Source organism: Dendrobates tinctorius, unplaced genomic scaffold (assembly GCF_039654945.1).
Source record: "Dendrobates tinctorius isolate UK_male_01 unplaced genomic scaffold, ASM3965494v1 ptg000093l, whole genome shotgun sequence".
NCBI lineage: Eukaryota > Metazoa > Chordata > Amphibia > Anura > Dendrobatidae > Dendrobates > Dendrobates tinctorius.
Genome location: NW_027361761.1, coordinates 20,478,726 through 20,503,097, shown reverse-complemented (window position 1 = coordinate 20,503,097; position 24,372 = coordinate 20,478,726). Strand labels below are relative to the sequence as shown.

Sequence of the window (24,372 nt, the reverse complement as noted above, 5' to 3'; positions counted from 1 at the left end):
TTTAAAGAGACACAAAGTAATTGGACAGTTATCTCAAATGCTCTTTCATGGATTGCATAAGCTATTCCCTCGTTAATCCATCAATTAAGCAGGTAAAAGGTCTGGAACTGATTCCAGCTGGGGTGTTTGCATTTTTGAAAGCTGTTGCTGTGAACCCACTACATGCAAAGGAGCTCTCAGGGGAAGAGAAACAGACCATCATTAGGTTGAAAAAAAGAAGAAATCCATCAGAGAAATAGTAGAAATGTTTGGAGTGGCCAAATCAACATTTTGCTACATTATGCTAGAAAAAAGAGCGCACTGGTGAGCATGGGACCTCAAAAAGGCCTGGACGTCCACAGAAGACAACAGTGGTGGATGATTGCAGAAACCTTTCCATGGTGAATAAATACCCTTTCACAACTTCCACCCATATGAAGAACACTATTTCAAGTAGGTGTTTCAGTATCTAAGTCTACCATAAAGAAAAGATGAAAACTTCATGAGAGCAAATACAGAGGGTTCACCACAAGTGCAAACCATTAATCAGCCTTAAAAATAGGCCAGATTAGATTTTGCCAAAAAACATCTAAAGAATCCAACCCAGTTCTGGAAACCAAAACTAAGATGAACATGTACGAGAATGATGGGAAGAAGAAGAATGGAAAGGGCTTGGAACACCTCATGATCCAAAACACACCATATCCTCTGTGACACATCGTGGAGACAGTGTGATGGCGTGGGCATTCATGGCTTCTGATGGCACCGGGTTACTAGTGTTTACGGATGATGTGACTAAAGACTGAAGCTTCCGGATGAATTCTGAAATGTACAAGGTGAAACTTTCTGCTCAGATTTAACCAAATGGAGCAAGATTGATTGGACAGTGCTTCACAGTACAGATGGACAATGACCCAAAACATACTACGAAAGCAATCCAGGAGTTTTTTAAGGCAAAGAAGTAGAATATTCTGCAATGGCTAAGTCAATTACCCAATCTCAACCCTATCGTGCAACATTTCACTTTCTTAGCACAAAACGTAAGGCAGAAAGACCAACAAATAAGCAACATCTGAAGTCGGCTGCGGTAAAGGCGGCAAAGCATCACAGAGGAGGAAACCCTGCGTTTGGTGATGTCCATGGCTTCCAGGCTTCAGGCGGTCATTGCCTGCAAAGGATTCTCTACAAAGTGGTAAAAATGAACATTTTGTTTTAGTTAATTTGTCCAATTACTTTTCAGCCTCTGTAATGAGGAGACTTTGTAGAAAAACGGTTGCAATTCCTAAACGTTTCACAGCATGTTTTTGTTCAAGCCCTTTAATCAAACTTGACAGTCTTGGCCTAACTCTATATGCACTGCCGATTTTGCAAGTTTTCCCACCTACAAAGAATGGAGAGGTCTGTAATTTTTATCGTAGGTACACTTCACCTGTGAGAGACCAGAATCTAAACATAAAAAAAAAACCAGAAAATCACATTGTATGATCTTTAAATAACTAAATTGCATTTTATAGCATGAAATAAGTATTTGATCTCCGACCAACCCGTAAGAATTCTGGCTCTCACAGACTTGTTAGTTTTTATTTAAGACGTTTACCTACTCTGCACTCATTACCTGTGTTAATTGCACCTGTTTGAACTTGTTACCTGTATAAAAGAAACCGGTCTATAGACTCAATCACACTCCAAACTCTCCACCATGGCCAAGACGAAAAAGCTGTCTAAGGACACCAGGGAAAAAAATTGTAGACCTGCACAAGGCTGGGATGGGCTACAGGACAATAGGCAAGTAGCTTGGTGAGAAGGCAACAACTGTTGGCACAATTATCAGAAAATGGAAGAAACGCAAGATTACTGTCAATCGTCCTCGATCTGGGGCTCCAGGCAAGTTCTTGCTTCATGGGGTAAGAATGATTCAGAGAAAGGTCAGGAATCAGCCCAGAATTAGAGGAGGACCTGGTCAGTGACCCGAAGAGAGCTGGGACCACAGTCTCAAACATTACCATTACTAACACATTACGCCATCATTAATTAAAATCCTGCCAGACCTGTTTGAAGTTCTTCAGTGACCATCTGGATGATCTTGAGGAGGCATGGGGAGAAGATCAAATGGTCAGATGAGACCAAAATAGAACTCACCGTGTTGGAGGAAGAAGGATGAGTACAACTCCAAGAACATCACCCCAACCATGAAGCATGGTGGGGGAAACATCATACTTTGGGGGTGTTTTTCTCCAAAGGGGACAGGATGACTGCACCTTATTGAAAAGAGGATGGATGGGGTCCTGTATCGTGAGATTTTGACCAGCAACCTTCTTCCCCATGTAAGAGTGCTGAAGATGGGTCTTGGCTGGGTCTTCCAGCATTACAATGACCCAAAACACATATCCAGGGCAACTAAGGAGTGGCTTTTCAAGTTCTTGGAGTGGCCTAGCCAGTCTCCAGACCTGAATCCAATAGAAAATCTTTGGATGTAGCTGAAACTCAATGTTGCCCAGCAACAGCCCCGAAACATGAAAGATCTGGAGTAGATCTGTATGGAGGAGTACAAAATCCCTGCGTCAGTGTGTGCAAACTTGGTAAAGAACTACAGGAAACGTCTGACCTCTGTAATTGCAAACAAAGGATTCTGTACCTAATATGAAGTTCTGCTTTTCTTTTGTATCAAATAGTTAATTGATGCAGTAAAATGAAAATGAGTTTTTTAGATTCTGGTCTCTCCCAGGTGAAGTGTACCTATCATAAAAAATACAGACCTCTCCAATCTTTGTAGGTGGGAAAACTTGCGAAATTGGCAGTGTATCAAATACTTATTTTCCCACTATGGAAATAAATATAAATATATATATACACAAGGTTAATGTATAGTTCATTTATATTGAAATATTATCTACAGATTTTGTCTAAAAACTATGATGAACAGTTAAAAACATTGACTTCGGTTTTTGAGATTTGCACGGGATTTTTGCAAAATATATATGATTGGCTGACATGACAGTCGGTTTAGTATACCGATGTAATCTTTATGACAAAGGGCGGTATCTGTGCCGAAAACACTTCATAGATGAAAGTTTGGACAGCAAGAAAGAACTTTTAATGATCTTGGAATAAAGAAGCAATTTTATAGATACAAGTGGATGATCTGCTACATTTTGCAAATTTTGCTTATGGAGAAACTAGTCACATGCATTACTCATGTGTGATTTTTGCCCATTTTTCCATGCAAACACTCTTTAACTCCTGAAGTCTCAGTGGGCTCTTTCTAGGAACTCTGAGCTTTATTGCCTTCCATAAATTTCCTTTGGATTCAGGTTAGGTGACAGAATGGCCCAGTCAAACTGCTTTATTTTCTTTTTCTGAAACCGAGGGAGTTTGGCTGTGTGTTTGGGATCATTGTCTTGCTGAAATGTCCACCCTTGTTTCATTTTCATCATCCTGGTAGATGGCAGCAGATTTTTATCAAGACGGTTTCTGTTCATTTGTGCGTTCATCCTTCCTTGAATCATGTGACGTTTGCTAGTGCCATATGCTGAAAAACAGCTCTACACCATGGTGTTCCAACGTCCAAACTTCACTTTTGGTATTTTTTTTTTCTTTTTAATGTCAAATGTAGTTCCTTTCGGTCTCCAAACATGGAGTGTATTGTGGCACCTAAAGAGTCCAATTTTGGTCTCACCTTACCAGACTATATTCTCCCAGTATTTCTTTTGTACAAATGTTGTTGAGCAAACTTTAAACACACTTGAACATGCTTTTTGTTCAGCAATGGAGTCTTGCTTGGTGAGCGTGCATACAGGCCATGGAGGTGGAGTGCATTACTTATAGTTTTATTTGAAACAATGGTACCTGTTGATTCCAGATCTTTCTGTAGCTCTCCACATATATGGTCCTTGGCTGTTGGACAATTCTGATTCTTTTCATTTCTCTGAAACCTTGTGAGGAGTGCCTAGTCGTGGCCAATTTATAGTGAAATGATGTTTCTTCCACTCCTAGATTATGGCCCCAACAGTGCTCACTTGAACCTTCAGTAGTTTATAAATTCTTCTGTAACCAAAGCATTGAGTATGTTTTGCAACACTAAGGTTGTGAAGTTCTTAAGGGTACCATCACATTTAGCGATGTACCAGCGATCCCGACAACGATACGACCCGGTCAGGATCACTGGTGCATCGCTAAATGGTCGCTAGTGAGCTGCCAAACAGGCAGATGTCACCAGCGATGCAGCAGCGGTCGGCGGTCGTTACTTACCTGTCAGACGCGGTGATGAAGACGTCCTCCCGCCCGTGTCCACGCGTCGCTCGTCAGCGCCAGCCGGAAGCGGCCGACGATAAACGCCCCAGGACGTTCTCTCGCGATCAGCGATAGCCAGCGGGGGAGCCAGTCGGAGGTAAGTATCACACATAGCGATATCCCTAGCAATATCGCTGCTGCGTCACAAAATCGGTGACGCTTAAGCGATATCGCTAGCGATCTCGCTTAGGCCTGTTTCACACTTCCGTTTTTTTGGGTCAGTTAAAATCCGCCAAAATGGCGGAAAGCGGATCCGTTGCTAACTGATGTGAACGGATGCCACCGGACTGTTTTTTGACGGATCCGCCGAACGAAGAATTTTAAAGGAGCCGCTGCCCGGGAAGGAGAGAGAGAGAGAGAGTGTTTTTCGTCCGCCAGAAAGGATTTCAGGGTTATATTTCCGGCTGACTTCCTTTCTCCGGGCATGCGCACTGTAAAATGCGGATCCTGCAGCAAAAAAAACGTTGCAGGGTCTGTCCAGGCATGTCGGCAGATGCAAAAAATTTGGCGGATCCGCAAAAAAATGGATCCAAAGGATGGCCATCCGTCAAGATCCTCCGGTAATGCAACTCAATGGGGAAAAAAACGGATCCGCCAAAAAAAATGGCAGATTTTGACTGATGGTCAAAAACGGAAGTGTGAAACAGGCCTTAGTGTGACCGGGCCTTAAGACAGTTCACTGGCTTTACTCATCATGAGATGTTTCTTGTTTGTCACTGTGGTAATGAGACACCTTTTTATAGGTCATCAGTTGAACCAGCTATTATTTTTCACTAAGTGGCAGGATTTCTTTCCAATTACTGATAGATTCCATGTCTTTTTGCACCTCTCTTTCTTCTTGTGTTCAATAATTTTTCCCTGTGTCGTTTCCTATTATTACACATAACTTAATTTATGGACGTCTGTGGTTTTATTTCTTTGCCAATCTTTGTGGATTGGATGGGTTTGACATCTGGTGATAATTTAATGTCAGTAGCATCTTAAAAAATATATTTGATTGAAAAATTTTGTGACGTGTTCAATACTTCACCCACTGTGTATACAAATACGCAGTCATGGCCAAAAGTGTTGGCACTCTTGAAATTGTTCCAGAAAGTTTAGTCTTTCTCCCATAAAATTATTGCACATGTTTTGCTATGCACATGTTTTGCTATACACATGTTTATTTCCTTTTTTGTGTAATGGAACAACTCAAGAAAAAAAAAGCTAATTGGGCCTCATTTCACACAAAACCCCCAAAAATTAGCCTAACAAAATTGATGGCTCCTTTCTATTGTCTGGTGACATCAAGCCCACAGGTTAATAATAGAGAAGCGTTTCTAAGATGCCTACCCATTATTAAACCCATAGTCATATTATAAATAACGTCTAGAATAAAGTCCTTTATTTGAAATAAAAATCCACACCCCGTTTTACAAATTTATTTAAAAAAGGAAAATACCAGCCCCCATTTGTCTGCTTTAACTTGGCTGATTGTCAAAAATGGGGAAGACCGCACTCCTTGTTTTAAAATTATAATAATAATTTAAACAAAAACTGCATGGGGACCCTTCTATTCTTTATAACCAGCCATGATACAGCAGCTGTCAGTTTTGCCATGCTGGTTATCAAAATTAGAACAGACCCCACATTGTTTTGTATAAATTTTTTTATATTGCAGGTGCCGGTTGATGAATTCACCCATCAGCAGCACATGCTCTCGCTGGTATTAATGAAAGCATGCGTAGGCTAATGGGAGTAGTACTTGCATCAACCGACGCCTCTGTGATCGGAGGTAAACTTTTTACCCCGGTCACAGCTGCTGGCACTCTGACCGGTGGTAATAATCTTATCGTAGATCAGAGCCATCGGTGTTTCTCGTGCTGTTATGCAGATGACCACATGGGAAACACTCGATGTCCTCTGTGCCATACCTGAACAGTAGGTGTTCAGTATGGACCCCGAACTTTACTGTTCAAGGTCAATCATCACTAGTGCCTACCCTGACAAAAGGACTTTGTGGTTAATTATACGTTTTGGGCTGAAGGAAAGCTGTTATGTCTTCTTATTTACTTATGCTGGAGAAACACAATAAACCTTACCTTGCTTTGCAAGATCTGTGGCTGTACTAAGCGAGTGCCTACTGCCGAGCATGAATCCTAATCTATATGTATGATATTGATAGACCTAGTAAGATAATGTATTTAAAGGGAACCTAACAGCTGCTAAGTCCATGGGCAGCATGTATCGGACACTGGCTGTATGATTTTAGCCATGTGTTTTAACTCTGAAAACCTTTGGCTTTTCAGAGAATAACATACTTTAAAATCTGCATGGAAGACAAGTTGAAAAAGGCGGACTCCCGGCAGCACTGTAACGTCCTGCCTGCAGTTTGGCCTGCATTTTCTGGTTTTCTTTGAAGACTCCAATGTTTCGCAATATAAATTCAAAACCATGGCCCAGCTGCCAGTCACATCACAACTTCTGAGTGGCCACATAGAGACACTCCTAGCATAAACATCTCCCAACAGAGTATCACAAAATGATGTTGCCTTTCAAAGCTGGTCATCCCATGACACTCATCTTGGGATATTTTGAGCCGAGAGGGAAAGGTAAGAAAGGACACATCTGTGAGTGTCCTGGTTCTACCACCACCAAACATAGCTTCCACAACCGTTACATGATCATTAAACCATCTGTATACATGTATGACCAATATGAATAGGGAAAAAAATAATCTTCAGTCTCTTCCTGTAACCCAGATGGTTGACCAAGGGCTAAATTCAGAGACGCTTAGTTGGAGCATGTTTGGTGTTTAGCTATATCCAATACGCCAAATTATAGACACCCCCCCCCCCCCCCCCATAACAAAAAAAAAAAAATCATTTTGGAAATAGAAGTCATTGTGGGTAATCCATGCAAACAATTCCACATGGCTTCCAAAGGTTCTGTTTAAAACTGAGGATAAGAATGCTGGAGTTTGGCTTCCAAAGAGGAAGAATTTAATAATGTTGTAAAAACTATTTCTATTTCCTCCCAGGCGTTCATTTTACGGGATTGTCTAACCTCCAGCATGTTCTACCTAGTGTTCTGTAGACCAGGCTTTGCCGAACTGGTGTTCTCGTAACGTCCCGTAATGTTTACCAGTGTGTGCTTCAGATTTTATCGATCTTCTCAGATAAGTTCAATCCAATGGAATCTGGAATGAAGATGAGAGAAGTGTTGTGCGTCGCAGACACACAGTAACCCGTTTGTGCTTGGGGTGGGCTAATCAGGACCAGCCATCATCGTTCTTTGATTTCAATGAATGACATTTGTCCTTATTTTCCCTAATTAGATCAGTAGCCCACACACAGTGAAGCGGCCTTTTCATCTTCGGAAGAAGCTTTCATGCTACAAGTCTTTATTCTGAATTTCGATATCACTGAAGTTGACGCATTATCACCATGTGTTTTGTAGCACAGAGTGACTCATTATCACATGGTTGAGATGTCACAAGATGCAGATCGTTATTGTATTAATTACACGTATAGCGTTGGGAGAAATGTCTGCCACGATGGGTCAGGTGAAGAACAGACAGAAAATCAGAAGAAAGAGAACGAACCATGACTTCAATGAATGGAAGGGAAATAATAGTAAACTTGGAAAGAATGTATTGGGAAACCAGCCAAAAACCCAGAAAGGCTCCCTTTTTTGAAGAATATATTGGCTTTTGTTACAAGGTTGAATTAAAAATTGGAAAGCCGATGTACAGAAAAAATCTCAAATTTTAAATCCATGTATGAAAAAGGGTCCAGAATTTCAGAAAAGGAGTGAAAAGAAAAATCTTTATTTCGATTCATGTAAAAGAAAATTACAGAAAGTGTACCGTACATGCAAGGAAAAACAAAGAGAAGAAATCTTGCAACGTCCTTTAAATGGTTTTCCTACTTAAAAGGGTCGTCTATATTAGTGATGAGCAATTAATTTCCGTGAACATGACTGTTGTGGAGGGCCGAATCGATGGGCTGAAACAAATTTGACTCAAAAATAATATTAAAGGGGTGTTCCGAAGGCAAATAATTTTTCCCTATCTGTTTAGTCCAATAATCTAAGCTATTTTCTAATATACTTTAAAAATTCCCTACTGCTCCCTAACTAAATATGTAACTGCTATTGTATTTTTTTTTATCTACTTCCTGCGTGATGACGATTCGTTTGAGTATCCCCAATGCATGCTGGGATAATCAAAGCATCATCAGGCAGGAGACAGAGGCTACGGTCACTTTCATAGTCTCTGCGCCTCCCTAAAATGAAGCGTCATCAATGAAATTAGTTTAGAATTATGGGACTAACTAGATAGGAAAAGTGATTTCGAACTACCCTTTAACATATTGTTTTATATTATTATTATCGCTTAATATTGAGTGGAACTAAGTCTCTTAACTCGCAGCTACTGCTAAAACATGTTACAATCGGACTTATTGTAACCTGTAGTCTTACCCGGAGCAGCGAATCAACACTATTTAATTGACAAATTTTTGTAATGTTTAAAATATTATTTTCCTGTTATTCCTTGTACTTTGATCAACAGCTCCCTCTAAACAGTATGATGTCCCCATAGTTGCCTCCCCAACCTTCCTCACACATTATAATGCCCGCACAGCTTCTCAAACAATATGATGTCCCCACAACCGTTCCATGGCACACAGTGTGGTGGACCTCACAGCTCTCCACTCAATATGAATGGCTCCCCACACAGTATGGACCCCACAGACCCCCACACACAAAATGATGACCCTCACACAGTATTATGACCCCACACCTCCCCATATACCGTATGATGGCCTCCAGAGCCTCCCACACATTTTATGGCCCAACACCACCCTGCACCAGTACAATGTCCCCACAGCTCCCAATGCAAAGTGTAATAACACGCCAACACAGTATGATGGCTCTATTAGCGGCGACACACAGTTTTATTCCCCACAGTCCCCCATGCAGTATGATGGACCTCAAAGCCCCAACACAGAATGATGGTTCCCACACAGTATGATGATCCTCATACAGTATGATGCCCTTCATACAGTAAGTATGATGCCCCCACAGCTCTTCTTACGCAATATGATGGCTTCCAGTGCAGCTCAGCAATACAGTATGATGACCTCTAAAGCCCCACACCCAGTATTATGTCCCCACAGCTCTGAATACATTCTATGAGCTCTCCACAGCACGCCAACAACACGGTATGATAGCCCTAATAGTTTCCCATACACTGTATGAATCCTAACATCCCCCCAAATAGTATGTTATCCCTCACAAATTCTCCCCACAAGTGAATAGCAATTAAGAAAAATACCTATTGTTCTTGTATACTTTTAGAATTGGCACATTCTAACCAAGACCCAAGTAGTGCCTTAGTTTGGTGTTAAATGAAGTCGGTCAGCACAAAATGGCTGGTCACACCAATCACCGATGCCCACTAAACCCTTGGCATGCTAAACATTTCAGTACTTCTTCCCGCCTATTTGTTTTCCATCAATTTCCTCCATTCTGTGGCTCCTGTAAAGCCAAAGATGTCAATCAAGGAAGAGGAGGATGAAAGTAGATGAACAACAAGTAATTTGGAAGGTGTTTGGTCATGGCAAGTGTGAATCAAGCGCTGGTGCTTGGTTACACAGTAGTGGTGGGCGAGTAGCATTGTTGCTCAGTTGAACTCCGAATATTTTGGTGTGCTCGGAGATTTATTTTTCGTCGTCTCATCTGCATGATTTGCTACTTGTAGACAGGCTGAATACATGTGGGAATTCCCTAACAAACAGGCATTCCACACATGTATTCAGCCTGTCTAGAAGTCGCAAATCAAGCAGCTGAGACGACGAAAACTAAATCTCCGAGCACACCAAAATACTCGGAGACTACCCGAGCATGCTCTGGGAGACCCGAGCAACGAGTATACTCGCTCATCACTATTAAACAGTCATTTTGTGCTGACAGAGAATGAATAAGAGTCTGGAGTACATAGGCTGTGAAGTATTTGGTTATAATGGGGGTAAGCCGCAATACCATACATAACCTATGGAAAATGATGGCACGATAACTGGGCAGACATTAAGCAACTCCTTTAATTGGACTGAACTGTGTAAATTGAGATATCTACATTTCTAAAAAAAAAATAAAAATAGTAATTCTGGTATCACACTAGTTTCATGATTGCGAGAATATCGAAATTTAGATCCTAAAATCTAAGGCAACTGTTCATCCCAGTCTTGGAGGCCAACCGATAGCTGAATTATTTTGCCAACCGTGAATCAAGTCTTAAAGGTTTTATAACAGGTAGCCCTGTGTTTCCGTATATATTGATGCCTTGGATATTTAAGCTTTTTTTAATGTGATAATTTTAGAGGAAAATTTCCTGGCAGAAGTAGGTGTTCCAAATCTCAAAGCAGTAAAAATATAAATCACATTAGTAGCGGAGAGCTTTGCACATGTGCACCTACCTCCTCCCGGTAATTGTACAATTTACAGCTCCTGTTGGAAGCCTGTTTTATTTGATATCCCACAAGCCCACTCCGCCATTTTATTTTCATCTGTTTGCCAAAAAAACTTTCCAAAACAAAGGCAGGAGGACCACCCATCCGGAATCCAAACTTTCTCTGGTTACTCGACCAAGTATAAACTGGAGAAGACTGCTGATTCTCAAGCCTCGAATGTTGCCATTGGGAGCAACTGATTTCCAGATTAAGAAAAGGTGTTAAAATAAATTGAGACATAAATCTTGTGTGTTATAATATAAGTTACTACAGGACGGGCTTGTATGTGGGCTGCCTGGCAGAAACCATAGCGCAGGTGATACCAAGTAACTCAATAGTGTCCAATGCGGAGACCTCACGTAAACCCAACAGACAGATGTTTTCCTTTATGATATTGAGCCGAAACCATAGAAAATTCTTATGTAAACATTCAGTATTCATGTATTATTCTTAAAGCGCTTGTCTTCTGTAGTGTCTGCCGAATCCACGGGACAGCAGTTATTATGGATTTGGGTCTGAGCTCTGCTCTTTAGAGTCCATCACTTGTCACAGGGGCCATTTCTCTTGGGATGATTCATAAGTAAGTTTTTAGGACTTATTGACGACAAGTTCTGTATACAGTGATCAAAACAAAGATTTAAGACTGTGACTGGAAGGAGGGCCTCAGAATCATCTCCAGTGGTGGGACCAATATGTATTTGTATGAAAATAATACAATGTCATAATTTTTCCCAGGGCAAATTCCTGGCGAAACCTATGTATTTTCTTGTTAATTGTTTAAAAAAACCACAGTAATCCCACAACTAGAAAATATTATGGACCCTTACCATCTAGTACTTAATGTTCTTCTTTGGGTCTTCCAGAAAAACAAGTGCTCTCATTCTTAGTTTTATTCACCTGCCCCAGCTTCAGCGCCGGGTTCTCCATCCTCTTCCTCCGGCGACGGACTCCCTCTGCACATGTACACGTCGGGTTACCATGGTGTAACCCATGACGGACCTCTCCTATCACAGTCTTTTGGTTTTTAGGCTGGCTCAGGTGGTAGCTTGCCACTTGATTGTTCAGTTAGTTTGATATCCTCACCACTACCATACCTCTGGGTTCCTTTCTCTTTCAAAGTGTGCCTCTCAACATATCCAGCTATGCTGGACCACTGGACTCTGCTCAATAAGCTTTGAGTAAAGCTTATGACATGCCAAGCTCTGCCATGCCACGGCGCTGTACCACTGGACTGGAGTAAAGCTCCTGACATACCAAGCTCTGCCGTACCACTGTGCTCTACTTCATAAGCTTCATGTCAGTTTTATGACACATCCAGCACTGTTTTATGCTGCACTAGGTGCCATCCAGCACATCCAATTCTGCTATTCCATTCTGCTTCAGGTACTGATCAGCAGATCTTCTCTGCTATTCCTTACTGTTCAAGGTGCCTTCCTGCATATATAGCCCTACAGTACCAATGCTTCTGGTCCTAGGCTGTTCAGTACAGACCTATCTACTTCAACACTGAGATCTAAAACTTTGGGGTTTATGATAGTGATGAAAGTGGTAACATTTTTATTAAAACTGGGGTTGAATCAATGGGTTATGCCTCATTTGAGATCTCAGAAACAGTAAAGCCCATGACAATCCAGGATTTGAGTCTGTTTCTGCAATATTTTAATTCCCGAAGAAGAGGCATTCACTAGAATAGTAGGGCTGTGAGCCTGAGCTCCTGAAACAAAGAGGGTACGGCCTCTGGACAAGGAGTTTAGGACTTCTCTCAGAACATAGACCCTCTGCTGTGGATAGCAATCAGTTTAGAGCAGTGGTCCCCAACCTTTCTCACCTTGAAAGCCACATTCAGCTCCAAGAGAGGTTTGCGAGCCACATCCAGCTCTCGCCCCCTCAAAGTAACGGCAAAGAAAGTCCCCATAACAGATATAATGATAACCAAAGCTTTTCCATACAAATCACCTGTTAGTAGTACACCAAGATCCAGGGGTACCAACAATACTCCCATTCAGTATTCTTCCATCATGCACTCCCAACATAGTAGTGTCACATCCAGCTTCAAGGACCTCCTCTGACAGGGAGTACCATCCTGTCTCCAGCTACGATACATAAATTATCTCAAAATCCCTAAGACCAGTATAAGTGCATCCAGATCTGCTCTTCTGTGCTGGTCTACTCACAGAATTCACCATTTTGAGATGTGCTCTTCATACCTGTTTGCTAGACCTACAGCGAATGCACCAAGCTGGCAGACAGCCGTGAGCCACAATTAATAGTACTGCGAGCCACATCTATAGGTTGTAGACCCTTGGGTTAAAGAAACTGTTTACATATCAGAAAAGCATACTTTGGGGTTCTTGAAGAGAAATGAGTCTAGATTTACTTATGAGGGGTGGAACCTGTGCAGAACTCCCCGCCCCTGAGGAACTAGCAAAGAATGGATGGGTATTTAGCTCAACTATGTGGAGGCGTAATAAACGCAGGAGCCTTATTTTATGGGTGACAAAACGTATTTACTTCAGTGTAATTGTCATGCTTCATATCACCTGGTTCGTCCAATTCTTAAAAAGGGTGAGGGGTATGATAATGATCAGTGTTTATCCATGAGCAGAAACCAGTATTGGACCAAATTCCACTGCCTAATTGAATTGTAAAGTGCCATAAATATAATTTAAAGCTGCCCTAAATAATAATAACCCTTATTTAACCTGTGAGTCTTAGTTTATAGACATTTTTTTTTCATTTGGAAAGGAAGGACCAAAAAAAATACAGAGGAAATTATTTTTTTGTCTTGGAGAGAAATCTTGTTTTCCCTCTTTGGAATAGAAGACATGGAATCGGAATTGTGTGGTTGGAGGAAGAGCCACGAGATGCTGCGTTATATCGTTTATATAAAACCGAGAGCAGGAGCCATCGCCAGTTATGTAGCGCCATGTTATTCAAATGCCAATATTCAACGCCTAGTATGGGCTACAGCAATATTCAATGTTTTGTTATTAAAGGGGTCTTCCACTCTCAACGATTATATATATATATATATATATATATATATATATATATATATACTAGCTGAAGAGCCCGGCGCTGCCTGGGCATAGTAACCTACTGTGGTTGGTTATAACAAATTATGATTATATTGCAGATAAAAACCGTGCATCTAATCCTCTCCTGTGTGTTACTGACTGCTGAGCCGTGTATCTAATCCTATCCTGTGTGATACTGACTGCTGAGCCGTGTATCTATTACTCTCCTGTGTGATACTGTCTGCTGAGCTGTGTATCTAATCCTATCCTGTGTGATACTGACTGCTGAGCCGTGTATCTAATCCTATCCTGTGTGATACTGACTGCTGAGCCGTGTATCTAATCCTCTCCTGTGTGATACTGACTGCTGAGCCGTGTAGTTAATCCTCTCCTGTGTGATACTGACTGCTGAGCCGTGTATCTAATCCTCTCCTGTGTGATACTGACTGCTGAGCCGTGTATCTAATCCTATCCTGTGTGATACTGACTGCTGAGCCGTGTATCTAATCCTATCCTGTGTGATACTGACTGCTGAGCCGTGTATCTAATCCTATCCTGTGTGATACTGACTGCTGAGCCGTGTATCTAATCCTATCCTGTGTGATACTGACTGCTGAGCCGTGTATCTAATCCTATCCTGTGTTACTGACTGCTGAGCCGTGTATCTAATCCTATCCTGTGTGATACTGACTGCTGAGCCGTGTATCTAATCCTATCCTGTGTGATACTGACTGCTGAGCCGTGTATCTAATCCTATCCTGTGTGATACTGACTGCTGAGCCGTGTATCTAATCCTCTCCTGTGTGATACTGACCGCTGAGCCGAGTATCTAATCCTATCCTGTGTGATACTGACTGCTGAGCTGTGTATCTAATCTTATCGTGTGATACTGACTGCTGAGCTGTGTATCTAATCCTATCCTGTGTGATACTGACTGCTGAGCCGTGTATCTAATCCTATCCTGTGAGATACTGTCTGCTGAGCCGTGTATCTAATCCTATCCTGTGTGATACTGACTGCTGAGCCGTGTATCTAATCTTATCGTGTGATACTGACTGCTGAGCCGTGTATCTAATCTTATCCTGTGTGATACTGACTGCTGAGCCGTGTATCTAATCCTATCCTGTGTGATACTGACTGCTGAGCCGTGTATCTAATCCTATCCTGTGTGATACTGACTGCTGAGCCGTGTATCTAATCCTACTGTGTGATACTGTCTGCTGAGCCGTGTATCTAATCCTCTCCTGTGTGATACTGACTGCTGAGCCGTGTATCTAATACTATTCTGTGTGATACTGACTGCTGAGCTGTGTATCTAATCCTCTCCTGTGTGATACTGACTGCTGAGCCGTGTATCTAATACTATTCTGTGTGATACTGACTGCTGAGCTGTGTATCTAATCCTATCCTGCTCAGCAGTCAGTATCACACAGGATAGGATTAGATACACGGCTCAGCAGTCAGTATCACACAGGATAGGATTAGATACACAGGTCAACAGACAGTATCACACAGGATAGGATTAGATACACGGCTCAGCAGTCAGTATCACACAGGAGAGGATTAGATACACAGCTCAGCAGTCAGTATCACACAGGATAGGATTAGATACACAGGTCAGCAGACAGTATCACACAGGATAGGATTAGATACACAGGTCAGCAGACAGTATCACACAGGATAGGATTAGATACACGGCTCAGCAGTCAGTATCACACAGGAGAGGATTAGATACACAGCTCAGCAGTCAGTATCACACAGGATAGGAATAGATACACAGCTCAGCAGACAGTATCACACAGGATAGGATTAGATACACGGCTCAGCAGACAGTATCACACAGGATAGGATTAGATACACGGCTCAGCAGACAGTATCACACAGGATAGGATTAGATACACGGCTCAGCAGTCAGTATCACACAGGAAAGGATTAGATACACAGGTCAGCAGACAGTATCACACAGGATAGGATTAGATACACGGCTTAGCAGTCAGTATCACACAGGATAGGAATAGATGCACAGCTCAGCAGTCAGTATCACACAGGATAGGATTAGATACACGGCTCAGCAGTCAGTAGCACACAGGAGAGGATTAGATACACGGCTCAGCAGTCAGTATCACACAGGATAGGATTAGATACACAGCTCAGCAGTCAGTATCACACAGGAGAGGATTAGATACACAGCTCAGCAGACAGTATCACACAGGATAGGAATAGATACACGGCTCAGCAGTCAGTATCACACAGGATAGGATTAGATACACAGCTCAGCAGACAGTCACACAGGATAGGTTTAGATACACGGTTCAGCAATCAGTATCACACAGGATAGGATTAGATACACGGCTCAGCAGACAGTATCACACAGGATAGGATTAGATACACGGCTCAGCAGACAGTATCACACAGGATAGGATTAGATACACGGCTCAGCAGACAGTATCTCACAGGATAGGATTAGATACACAGCTCAGCAGTATCACACAGGATAGGATTAGATACACAGCTCAGCAGTCAGTATCACACAGGATAGGATTAGATACACAGCTCAGCAGTCAGTATCACACAGGATAGGATTAGATACACAGCTCAGCAGTCAGTATCACACAGGAGAGGATTAGATACACAGCTCAGCAGTCAGTATCACACAGGATAGGATTAGATACTCGGCTCAGCAGTCAGTATCACACAGGATAGGATTAGATACACGGCTCAGCAGTCAGTATCACACAGGAGAGGATTAGACACATAGCTCAGCAGTCAGTATCACACAGGATAGGATTAGATACACGGCTCAGCAGACAGTATCACACAGGAGAGGATTAGACACACGGCTCAGCAGTCAATATCACACAGGATAGGATTAGATACACGGCTCAGCAGGCAGTATCACACAGGATAGGATTAGATACATAGCTCAGCAGACAGTATCATACAGGAGAGGATTAGATACATTGCTCAGCAGACAGCATCACACAGGATAGGATTAGATACACAGCTCAGCAGTCAGTATCACACAGAATAGGATTAGATACACAGCTCAGCAGACAGTATCACACAGGATAGGTTTAGATACACTGTTCAGCAATCAGTATCACACAGGATAGGTTTAGATACACGGCTCAGCAGGCAGTATCACACAGGAGAGGATTAGATACACGGCTCAGCAGGCAGTATCACACAGGAGAGGATTAGATACACGGCTCAACAGTGAGTATCACACAGGATAGGATTAGACACACAGCTCAGCAGTCAGTATCACACAGGATAGGATTAGATACACAGCTCAGCAGTCACAGCTCACCTCCTCCTGTACAATGACTGATAACACCTCTATATGCAGTAGATAACACAGGATCCACCATTCACAATAGGTAATGGCACAGCTCCCCTTCTCCTCCTCCTATACAATGACTGATAACCCTTCTATATATAGTAGATAACACAGGATCCACCATTCACAATAGGTGATGTCACAGCTCACCTCCTCCTTTACAATGTCTGATGACACCTCTATATACAGTAAATAACACAGAATCCATCATTCACAATATGCGATGTCACAGCTCATCTCATTACCATTTACCCGCACACATTACAGGGAATGCCTACAAATTTTTTTTCTCATGTTTCGTTTTCAATTTCACGCCACAAAGATTTTTTTTCCATTTTCATTACATTCCTCAGTAACATAATTGATGACAAAACCACAACTCATCTTGGAGTCTTGGAGAAAAAACAACGACCCAAACACATTTATGTTGACTGAAAAATAAGAAACTTCTGGATCGTGAAAAGATGAGATAACAAAAAAAAAATCTCCAAAAATACAAAACGGCTAGGAATGGGTTAAAGTGGAGCTGTCAGTTTTTTCCTGACTTTTTCAAGTCCAATTTATTAATTGTATTTTCCATGAAATAAAAATTCAGGAGCTTTTTTTCCTATCACTCTGTGTTATACCGTTCCTCTGTTATTCCACTTGGACCAGTATAAATTAATGTACAGCTTTGTCAATAGGGCGTGTCCCTACACACCCGGACATTGTCATCACCGATTGGACAGTGTCACACCATGTAAGGACACGCCTCCAGCTTGTAACACCTAGTTGTCCATTTATTTGTACATTTCTGGGAGGAATAACAGAGGAATGGCACAATTCAGAGTTGTAATAAAAGATGTTCCAGAATTTTTATTTCCTGGGGAATACAAGTAATTTTCTAAAATATATTTCTTAGGAACCGTGATGGGTCCCTCATAGGGGCTAAAGCTCCTAATGTGATGTTTGTAGCTGCAGTGGCGCTTGTGTCAGTGACGCCTACACCATCAGCTATTAGGTGGCCTCCCACATGATACAGACCACATGTTATTAATAGATGGGCCCACTCGGTCCAAGTTGTCATCTCTTTCACATTGTCTGACGTGTGCAGCTGTGGTGACGCTTACTCATGTCAATGACGCCTTTTACCACTCCTATGTTATTTCACTTGGATCAATATAAATTAATGTACAGCTTTGTCAATGGGACATGACCCTAGACAGCCTGCCATGGTCATCACTGGACAGTTTCACACTGTGTAAGGACACTCCTCCAGCTAGTAACACCTAGTTGTCAATTTATTTGTAAATTTTCAGGAGGAATAACAGAGGAATGGCACAATACAGAGATGTAATAAAAGATGTTCCAGAATTGTTATTTCCTTTGGAATACAAGTAATTTTCTAAAATATATTTCTTAGGAACCGTGATGGGTCCCTCATAGGGGCTAAAGCTCCTAATGTGATGTTTGTAGCTGCAGTGGCGCTTGTGTCAGTGACGCCTACACCATCAGCTATTAGGTGGCCTCCCACATGATACAGACCACATGTTATTAATAGATGGGCCCACTCGGTCCAAGTTGTCATCTCTTTCACATTGTCTCTTTTTTTTTTTCCCCCCTCTCTTTGCAGAGCGCCTACCGCAGGAGCGGGATGCCATTTTTAGCCTGTTAATAAATCCGGAAAGGAAAAGGGAAAACAAGAAGGTTACATTAAGGTGATGCCTCCATGGAAGAAGGAAGAGCCTGATCCCTGGAGTGAGTGGGCTGCTTGTTGTGACTGTGCACTGGCTGGATGTCTCATTTTCAGCCCCCTCAATCTTCACGCTTGTTTACTAGTTGGAGCATTGAGCTCATTACCGGCAGGATGTTTGGGGGCTTTGTGTGTAGGTGGAGGAGAATGCACATCACAAAGCACACTGCCATCATCTGCCCACGGATGCGAAACGCGCTGTCATCCCTTATGTCGGGTCGAGCCTGTTTACATAGATGGCCTGGAGAAGGGAATGCTCTGGTTTCCATTCTGTGCAGGAAATATATTTCATACTTTCAGGTGTCATGTGTCACATCAGAGCGGCCAAAAACTGCTCGACTATTTCTAATTTTTCCAGCACATTTCAAGGGGGCGTTACTGTTACTGTATCTTCTTTCTGTGTAGTAGAATATCAGCTATTGTTCCCTGTTGTCAGCAGTTACTGATGTCCAGATCAGCCCCTAGGTTCTCATACATAGGTAGGAGAGTCGTGCATCAATATCGTGTCCACAAAGCACCGTTCCCATGGCTTGTGTTCTGCTTACATGTTTCTACATCCGTCGGTGTGATCGTACATGGAGACGACGGATCCTCGCTGAGGAGCTGCTGAGCCTAATGTTTTCTTGTTTATGGTTTTTCTTTAGACTGAAAACTAATAAAAGGGTCAAGTTTCCCTTTGTATTTTTCAGGATATCGGACAGTTCTGTATTTTTTACATGTTCTTTTTTCTTTCTAATAAATCTATATTCAATCATTGAGTATTACCTTTCATTAAAGATAAATACACAAATGTGTTGAATGGCAATGAATATATATATATATTGTGTGTGGGTTTATATGTATTCAGCTCTGGCAAAAAAAAATGAGACCACTGCAAAATTTTCATTTTGTCTGCTTTTTCTCTTTATAGGTATATTTTTGAGTAAAATGTAAATTGTTCTTTTATTCTATAAACTTCTGACAACATGTCTCCGAATTTCCAAGCAATAAATTTTGTATTTTTTTTCTAAAAATGAGAAATGGTCATAATTAACCCCTTAGCGACCGCCGATACGCCTTTTAACGGCGGTATTTATCTGCGCTAAAACCACAGCGCCGCTAATTCACGGCGCTGTGGAGAAAGTGAATAGCACCCCCCAGTGTCAGATTTTCTCCGGGGTCTCAGCTGCCGGGGGTAGCCGAGAACCCAGAGAACATGAATCGGTTGGTTTTTACCGACCCTGCTTTTGCGATCGCCGTTATTAACCCTATAACGGCGTCCGCAAAAAAAAAAAAAAGCCGCGATTTTACATTTAATTTCTCTTTCCTCTGATGTGATCGCACATCAGAGGAGAGAGAAAGAGGGTACCCGATCCCCCCCGGTACCTCTCCAAGGTCCTCTGTCCCCTCCCGGTGGTCCTGTGTCCCGCCAGCGTCCTCCGGTGGGCGCTGCCATCTTGGATCCGGGGAAAATGGCAGGCGCATGCGCAGTGCGCCCGCCAGGAATCTGCTGGCTCCGGCTGGCAGATTCCATTCATTCATTTTGATCACGATGATAAACTATCATCGTGATCAAAATAAACAAAATAGTACATAAGCCCCCCGTTTATCACCCCCTTAGTTAGGCCAACATAACGAAATAAAGAAAATATTTTTTTTTTTCAGTTTTCCATTAGGGTTAGGGCTAGGGTTAGGGTTAAGGTTGGGCTAGGGTTAGGGTTAAGGTTGGGCTAGGGTTAGGGCTCTGGTTAGGGCTAGGGTTAGAATTAGGGTTACGGCGAACTACGAATAGGGTTAGAATTAGGATTAGGGATTAGGGTTGGGATTAAGGTTAGGGTTGGGATTAGGGTTAAGGGTGTGTTGGGTTTAGGGTTGGAGCAAGAATTGAGAGGTTTCCACCATTTACCAACTTTGGAGGTCTAAAAATTGGGTCTAAAAAATCACCTTTGTGGAAATAAAAAAGACTTTTTATTTTCACGGCTCTGCGTTTATAAACTTCTGTGAAGCACTTCGGGGTTCAAAGTGCTCACCACACATCTAGATAAGTTCATTAGGGGGTCTAATTTCCAAAATGGGGTCACTTGTGGGGGGTTTCCACTGTTTAGGCACATCAGGGGCTCTGCAAACGCAACATGATGCCCGCAGACCATTCCATCAAAGTCTGCATTCCAAAATGGCACTCCTTCCCTTCCAAGCTCTCCCATGCGCCCAAACAGTGGTCCCCCCCCCACATAAGGGGTATCAGTGTACTCAGGACAAATCGCACAACAACTGTGGGGGGGGGTATGATTTCTCCTGTTACCCTTGTAAAAATAAAAATTTGGGGGCGAAAAGATCATTTTTGTGGGAAAAAATGGAGTTCTTATTTTCACGGCTCTACGTTATAAAATTCTGTGAAGCACTTGAAGTTTCAAAGTGCTCACCACACATCTAGATAAGTTCCTTGGGGGGTCTAGTTTCCAAAATGGGGTCACTTGTTGGAGGTTTCCACTGTTTAGGCACATTAAGGGCTCTCCGAACCCAACATGGCATCCGATCTTAATTCCAGCCAATTCTGCGTTGAAAAAGTCAAACGGCGCTCCATCCCTTGCGAGCTCTGCCGTGTGCTGAAAAAGTGGTTTACCCCCACATATGGGGTATCGGCGTATTCAGGAGAAATTGTACAACAAATTTTGTTTTGATTTTCTCTCTTAACACTTGTGAAAATAAAAAAAAATTGGTTCTGAAGTAAATTTTTTGCAAAAAAAAGTTAAATGTTAATTTTTTCCTTCCACATTGCTTTAGTTCCTGTGAAGCACTTAAAGGGTTAATAAACTTCTTGAATGTGGTTTTGAGCACCTTGAGGGGTCTAGTTTTTAGAATGGTGCCACTTTTGGGTATTTTCTGTCATGTATACCCCTCAAAATAACTTTAAATATGATGTGGTCCCTAAAAAAAATGGTTTTGTAAATTTTGTTGTAAAAATGAGAAATCGCTGGTCAACTTTTAACCCTTATAACTTCCTAACAAAAAAAAATTTTGCTTCCAAAATTGTGGTGATGTAAAGTAGACATGTGGGAAATGTTATTTATTAAGAAATTTTTGTGACACATCTCTCTGATTTAAGGGCATAAAAATTTAAAGTTTTAAAATTGCAAAATTTTCGCCATATTTCCGTTTTTTTCATAAATAAACACAAGACTTATCGAAGAAATTTTACCACTAACATGAAGTACAATATGTCACGAAAAAACAGTCTCAGAATCAGCGGGATCCATTAAAGCGTTCCAGAGTTACTACCTCATAAAGGGACAGTGGTCAGAATTGTAAAAATTGGCCTGGTCATTAAGCTGCAAACTGGCTCTGTCGCTAAGGGGTTAAATGAAAGAACCAGTGCTTTGAGATCTCAAATAATGCAAAGAAACAACAATACTAATGTTTTAACTCAGGAAGAGTTCAGAAATCAATATTTTGTGGGATAACCATGATTTTTATTCACAGCTTTCATGCGTCTTGGCTGCTTTCCACCAGTCTTTCACACTGCTTCTGGGGCAAAAATGTAAGCAGTTCTTTGTTTGATGGCTTGTGACTATCCATCATCCTCCTGATTACATTCCAGAGGTTTTCAGTGGGGTTCAGGTCTTGAGAATGGGCTGCCCATGGCAGGGATTTATAGTGGTGGTCTCTTAATTGTTTCCAGAGCTGTATATGTGTGTGTGTCTATCTATCTATCTATCTATCTATATATATATATATATATATATATATATAATATGTCTACATATACAGTGGGTGCGGAAAGTTTTAGCACCCCCATAATTTTTTCATTCTTTGTTTCTTTGCAGCCATTTTGTAAATTCAAAAAAGTTCTTTTTTTTCTCATTCATGTACACTCTGCACCCCATCTTGACTGAAAAAAACAGAAATGTAGAAATTTTAGCAAATTTAAAAAAAAACCAAAAACTTAAATATCACATGGTCAGAAGTATTCAGACCCATGAGTCTTCTTGGGAATGATGCATAAAGTTTTTCACACCAGGATTTGGGGATCCTCTGCCATTCTTCCTTGCAGATCATCTCCAGTTCCGTCAGGTTGGATGGTGATCGTTGGTGGACAGCCATTTTCAGGTCTCTCCAGAGATGCTCCATTGGGTTAGGTCAGGCCTCTGGCTGGGTCAGTCAAGAATGGTCACAGAGTTGTTCTGAAGCCACTCCTTTGTTATTTTAGCTGTGTGCTTAGGGTCATTGACTTGTTGGAAAGTGAACCTTTGGCCAAGTCTGAGGTCCAGAGCACTCTGGAAGAGGTTTTCATACAGGGTATCTCTGTACTTGGCCGCATTCGTGTTTCCTTCAATTGCAACCAGTCTTGCTGTCCCTGCAACGCAATGTCTGGTATTCTCCACACACACCGAATTATCACCAAAAACTTCTATCTTTGCATCATCAGACCAGAGAATCTTATTTCTCATAGTCTGGGAGTCCTTCATGAGCTTTTTTTTTTTTTTTTTTTTTTTAGCAAACTATGTGGGCTTTCATATGTCTGGCACTGAGGAGAGGCTTCCATCAGGCCACTCTGTCATAAAGGCCCCGACAGGTGGAGGGCTGTAGTGATAGTTGACTTTCTGGGGAGCTCAGCCACAGTGATCTTGGGGTTCTTCTTTACCTCTCTCACCAGGGCTCTTCTCCCACGATTGCTTCAGTTTGGCTGGACGGCCAGGTCTAGGAACACTTCTGGTTTTCCCAAACTACTTCCATTTAAGGATTATGGAGGCCACTGTGCTCTTAGGAACCTTGAGTACTGCAGAAATTCTTTTGTAACCTTGGCCAGATGTGTGCCTTTCCACAATTCTGAGCTCCTTGGCCAGTTCCTTTGACCTCATGATCCTCATTTGGTCTGACATGCACTGAGAGGTGTGAGGTCTTGTATAGACAGGTGTGTGCCTTTACAAATCAAGTCCTATCAGTTTAATTAAACACAGCTGGACTCCAATGAATGAGTAGAACCATCTCAAGGAGGATCACAAGGAAATGGACAGCACGTGACTTAAATATGAGTGTCTGAGCAAAGGGTCTGAATCCTTATGACCATGTGATATTTCAGTTTTTCCTTTTTTAATAAACTTGCAAAAATTTCTACATTTGTTTTTTTTTTTTTTATCAGTCAACATGGGGTGCAGAGTGTAGATTAATGAGAATTTTTTTTTTTAAATTTACCAAATGGCTGCAATGAAACAGAGTGAAAAAGGGGTCTGAATACTTTCCGTATCCACTGTATATGTGTGTATATAATATATATATTTATATACACTATGTATGTGTGTGTATATATATATATATATATATCCCACAAATAAACGGTGTCACATTTCCCATGTGCTGTGTGTTTTGGCTGCAGGCATCCACGATCCCGGATGCAGGAACAACCACACAGTCAACAGGGGACATCCGGTTCGTTGGAACTAGTTAATGTTTACTGAACAGATCAAGTACAGCCATCTTTAACCTGCAGTATGTGGCACAGCACCCTCCGCCACTTGCTTCCTCCACACAGAACATTTCACTCCT

General features: G+C 41.8%; 1 protein-coding gene across 1 annotated transcript in view; it reads left to right on the top strand.

The window, feature by feature from the left end:
* SUPT3H (SPT3 homolog, SAGA and STAGA complex component) overlaps positions 1-19,603 on the top strand; it is a 578,628-nt gene extending 559,025 nt beyond the window's left edge. Inside the window, exon 12 of the mRNA XM_073586526.1 lies at positions 18,730-19,603. Coding sequence (XP_073442627.1) covers positions 18,730-18,771 — 42 coding nt within the window. The 3' untranslated portion in view covers positions 18,772-19,603. The remainder of the gene's footprint in view (positions 1-18,729) is intronic.
* The last annotated feature ends 4,769 nt before the right edge of the window (positions 19,604-24,372 follow it).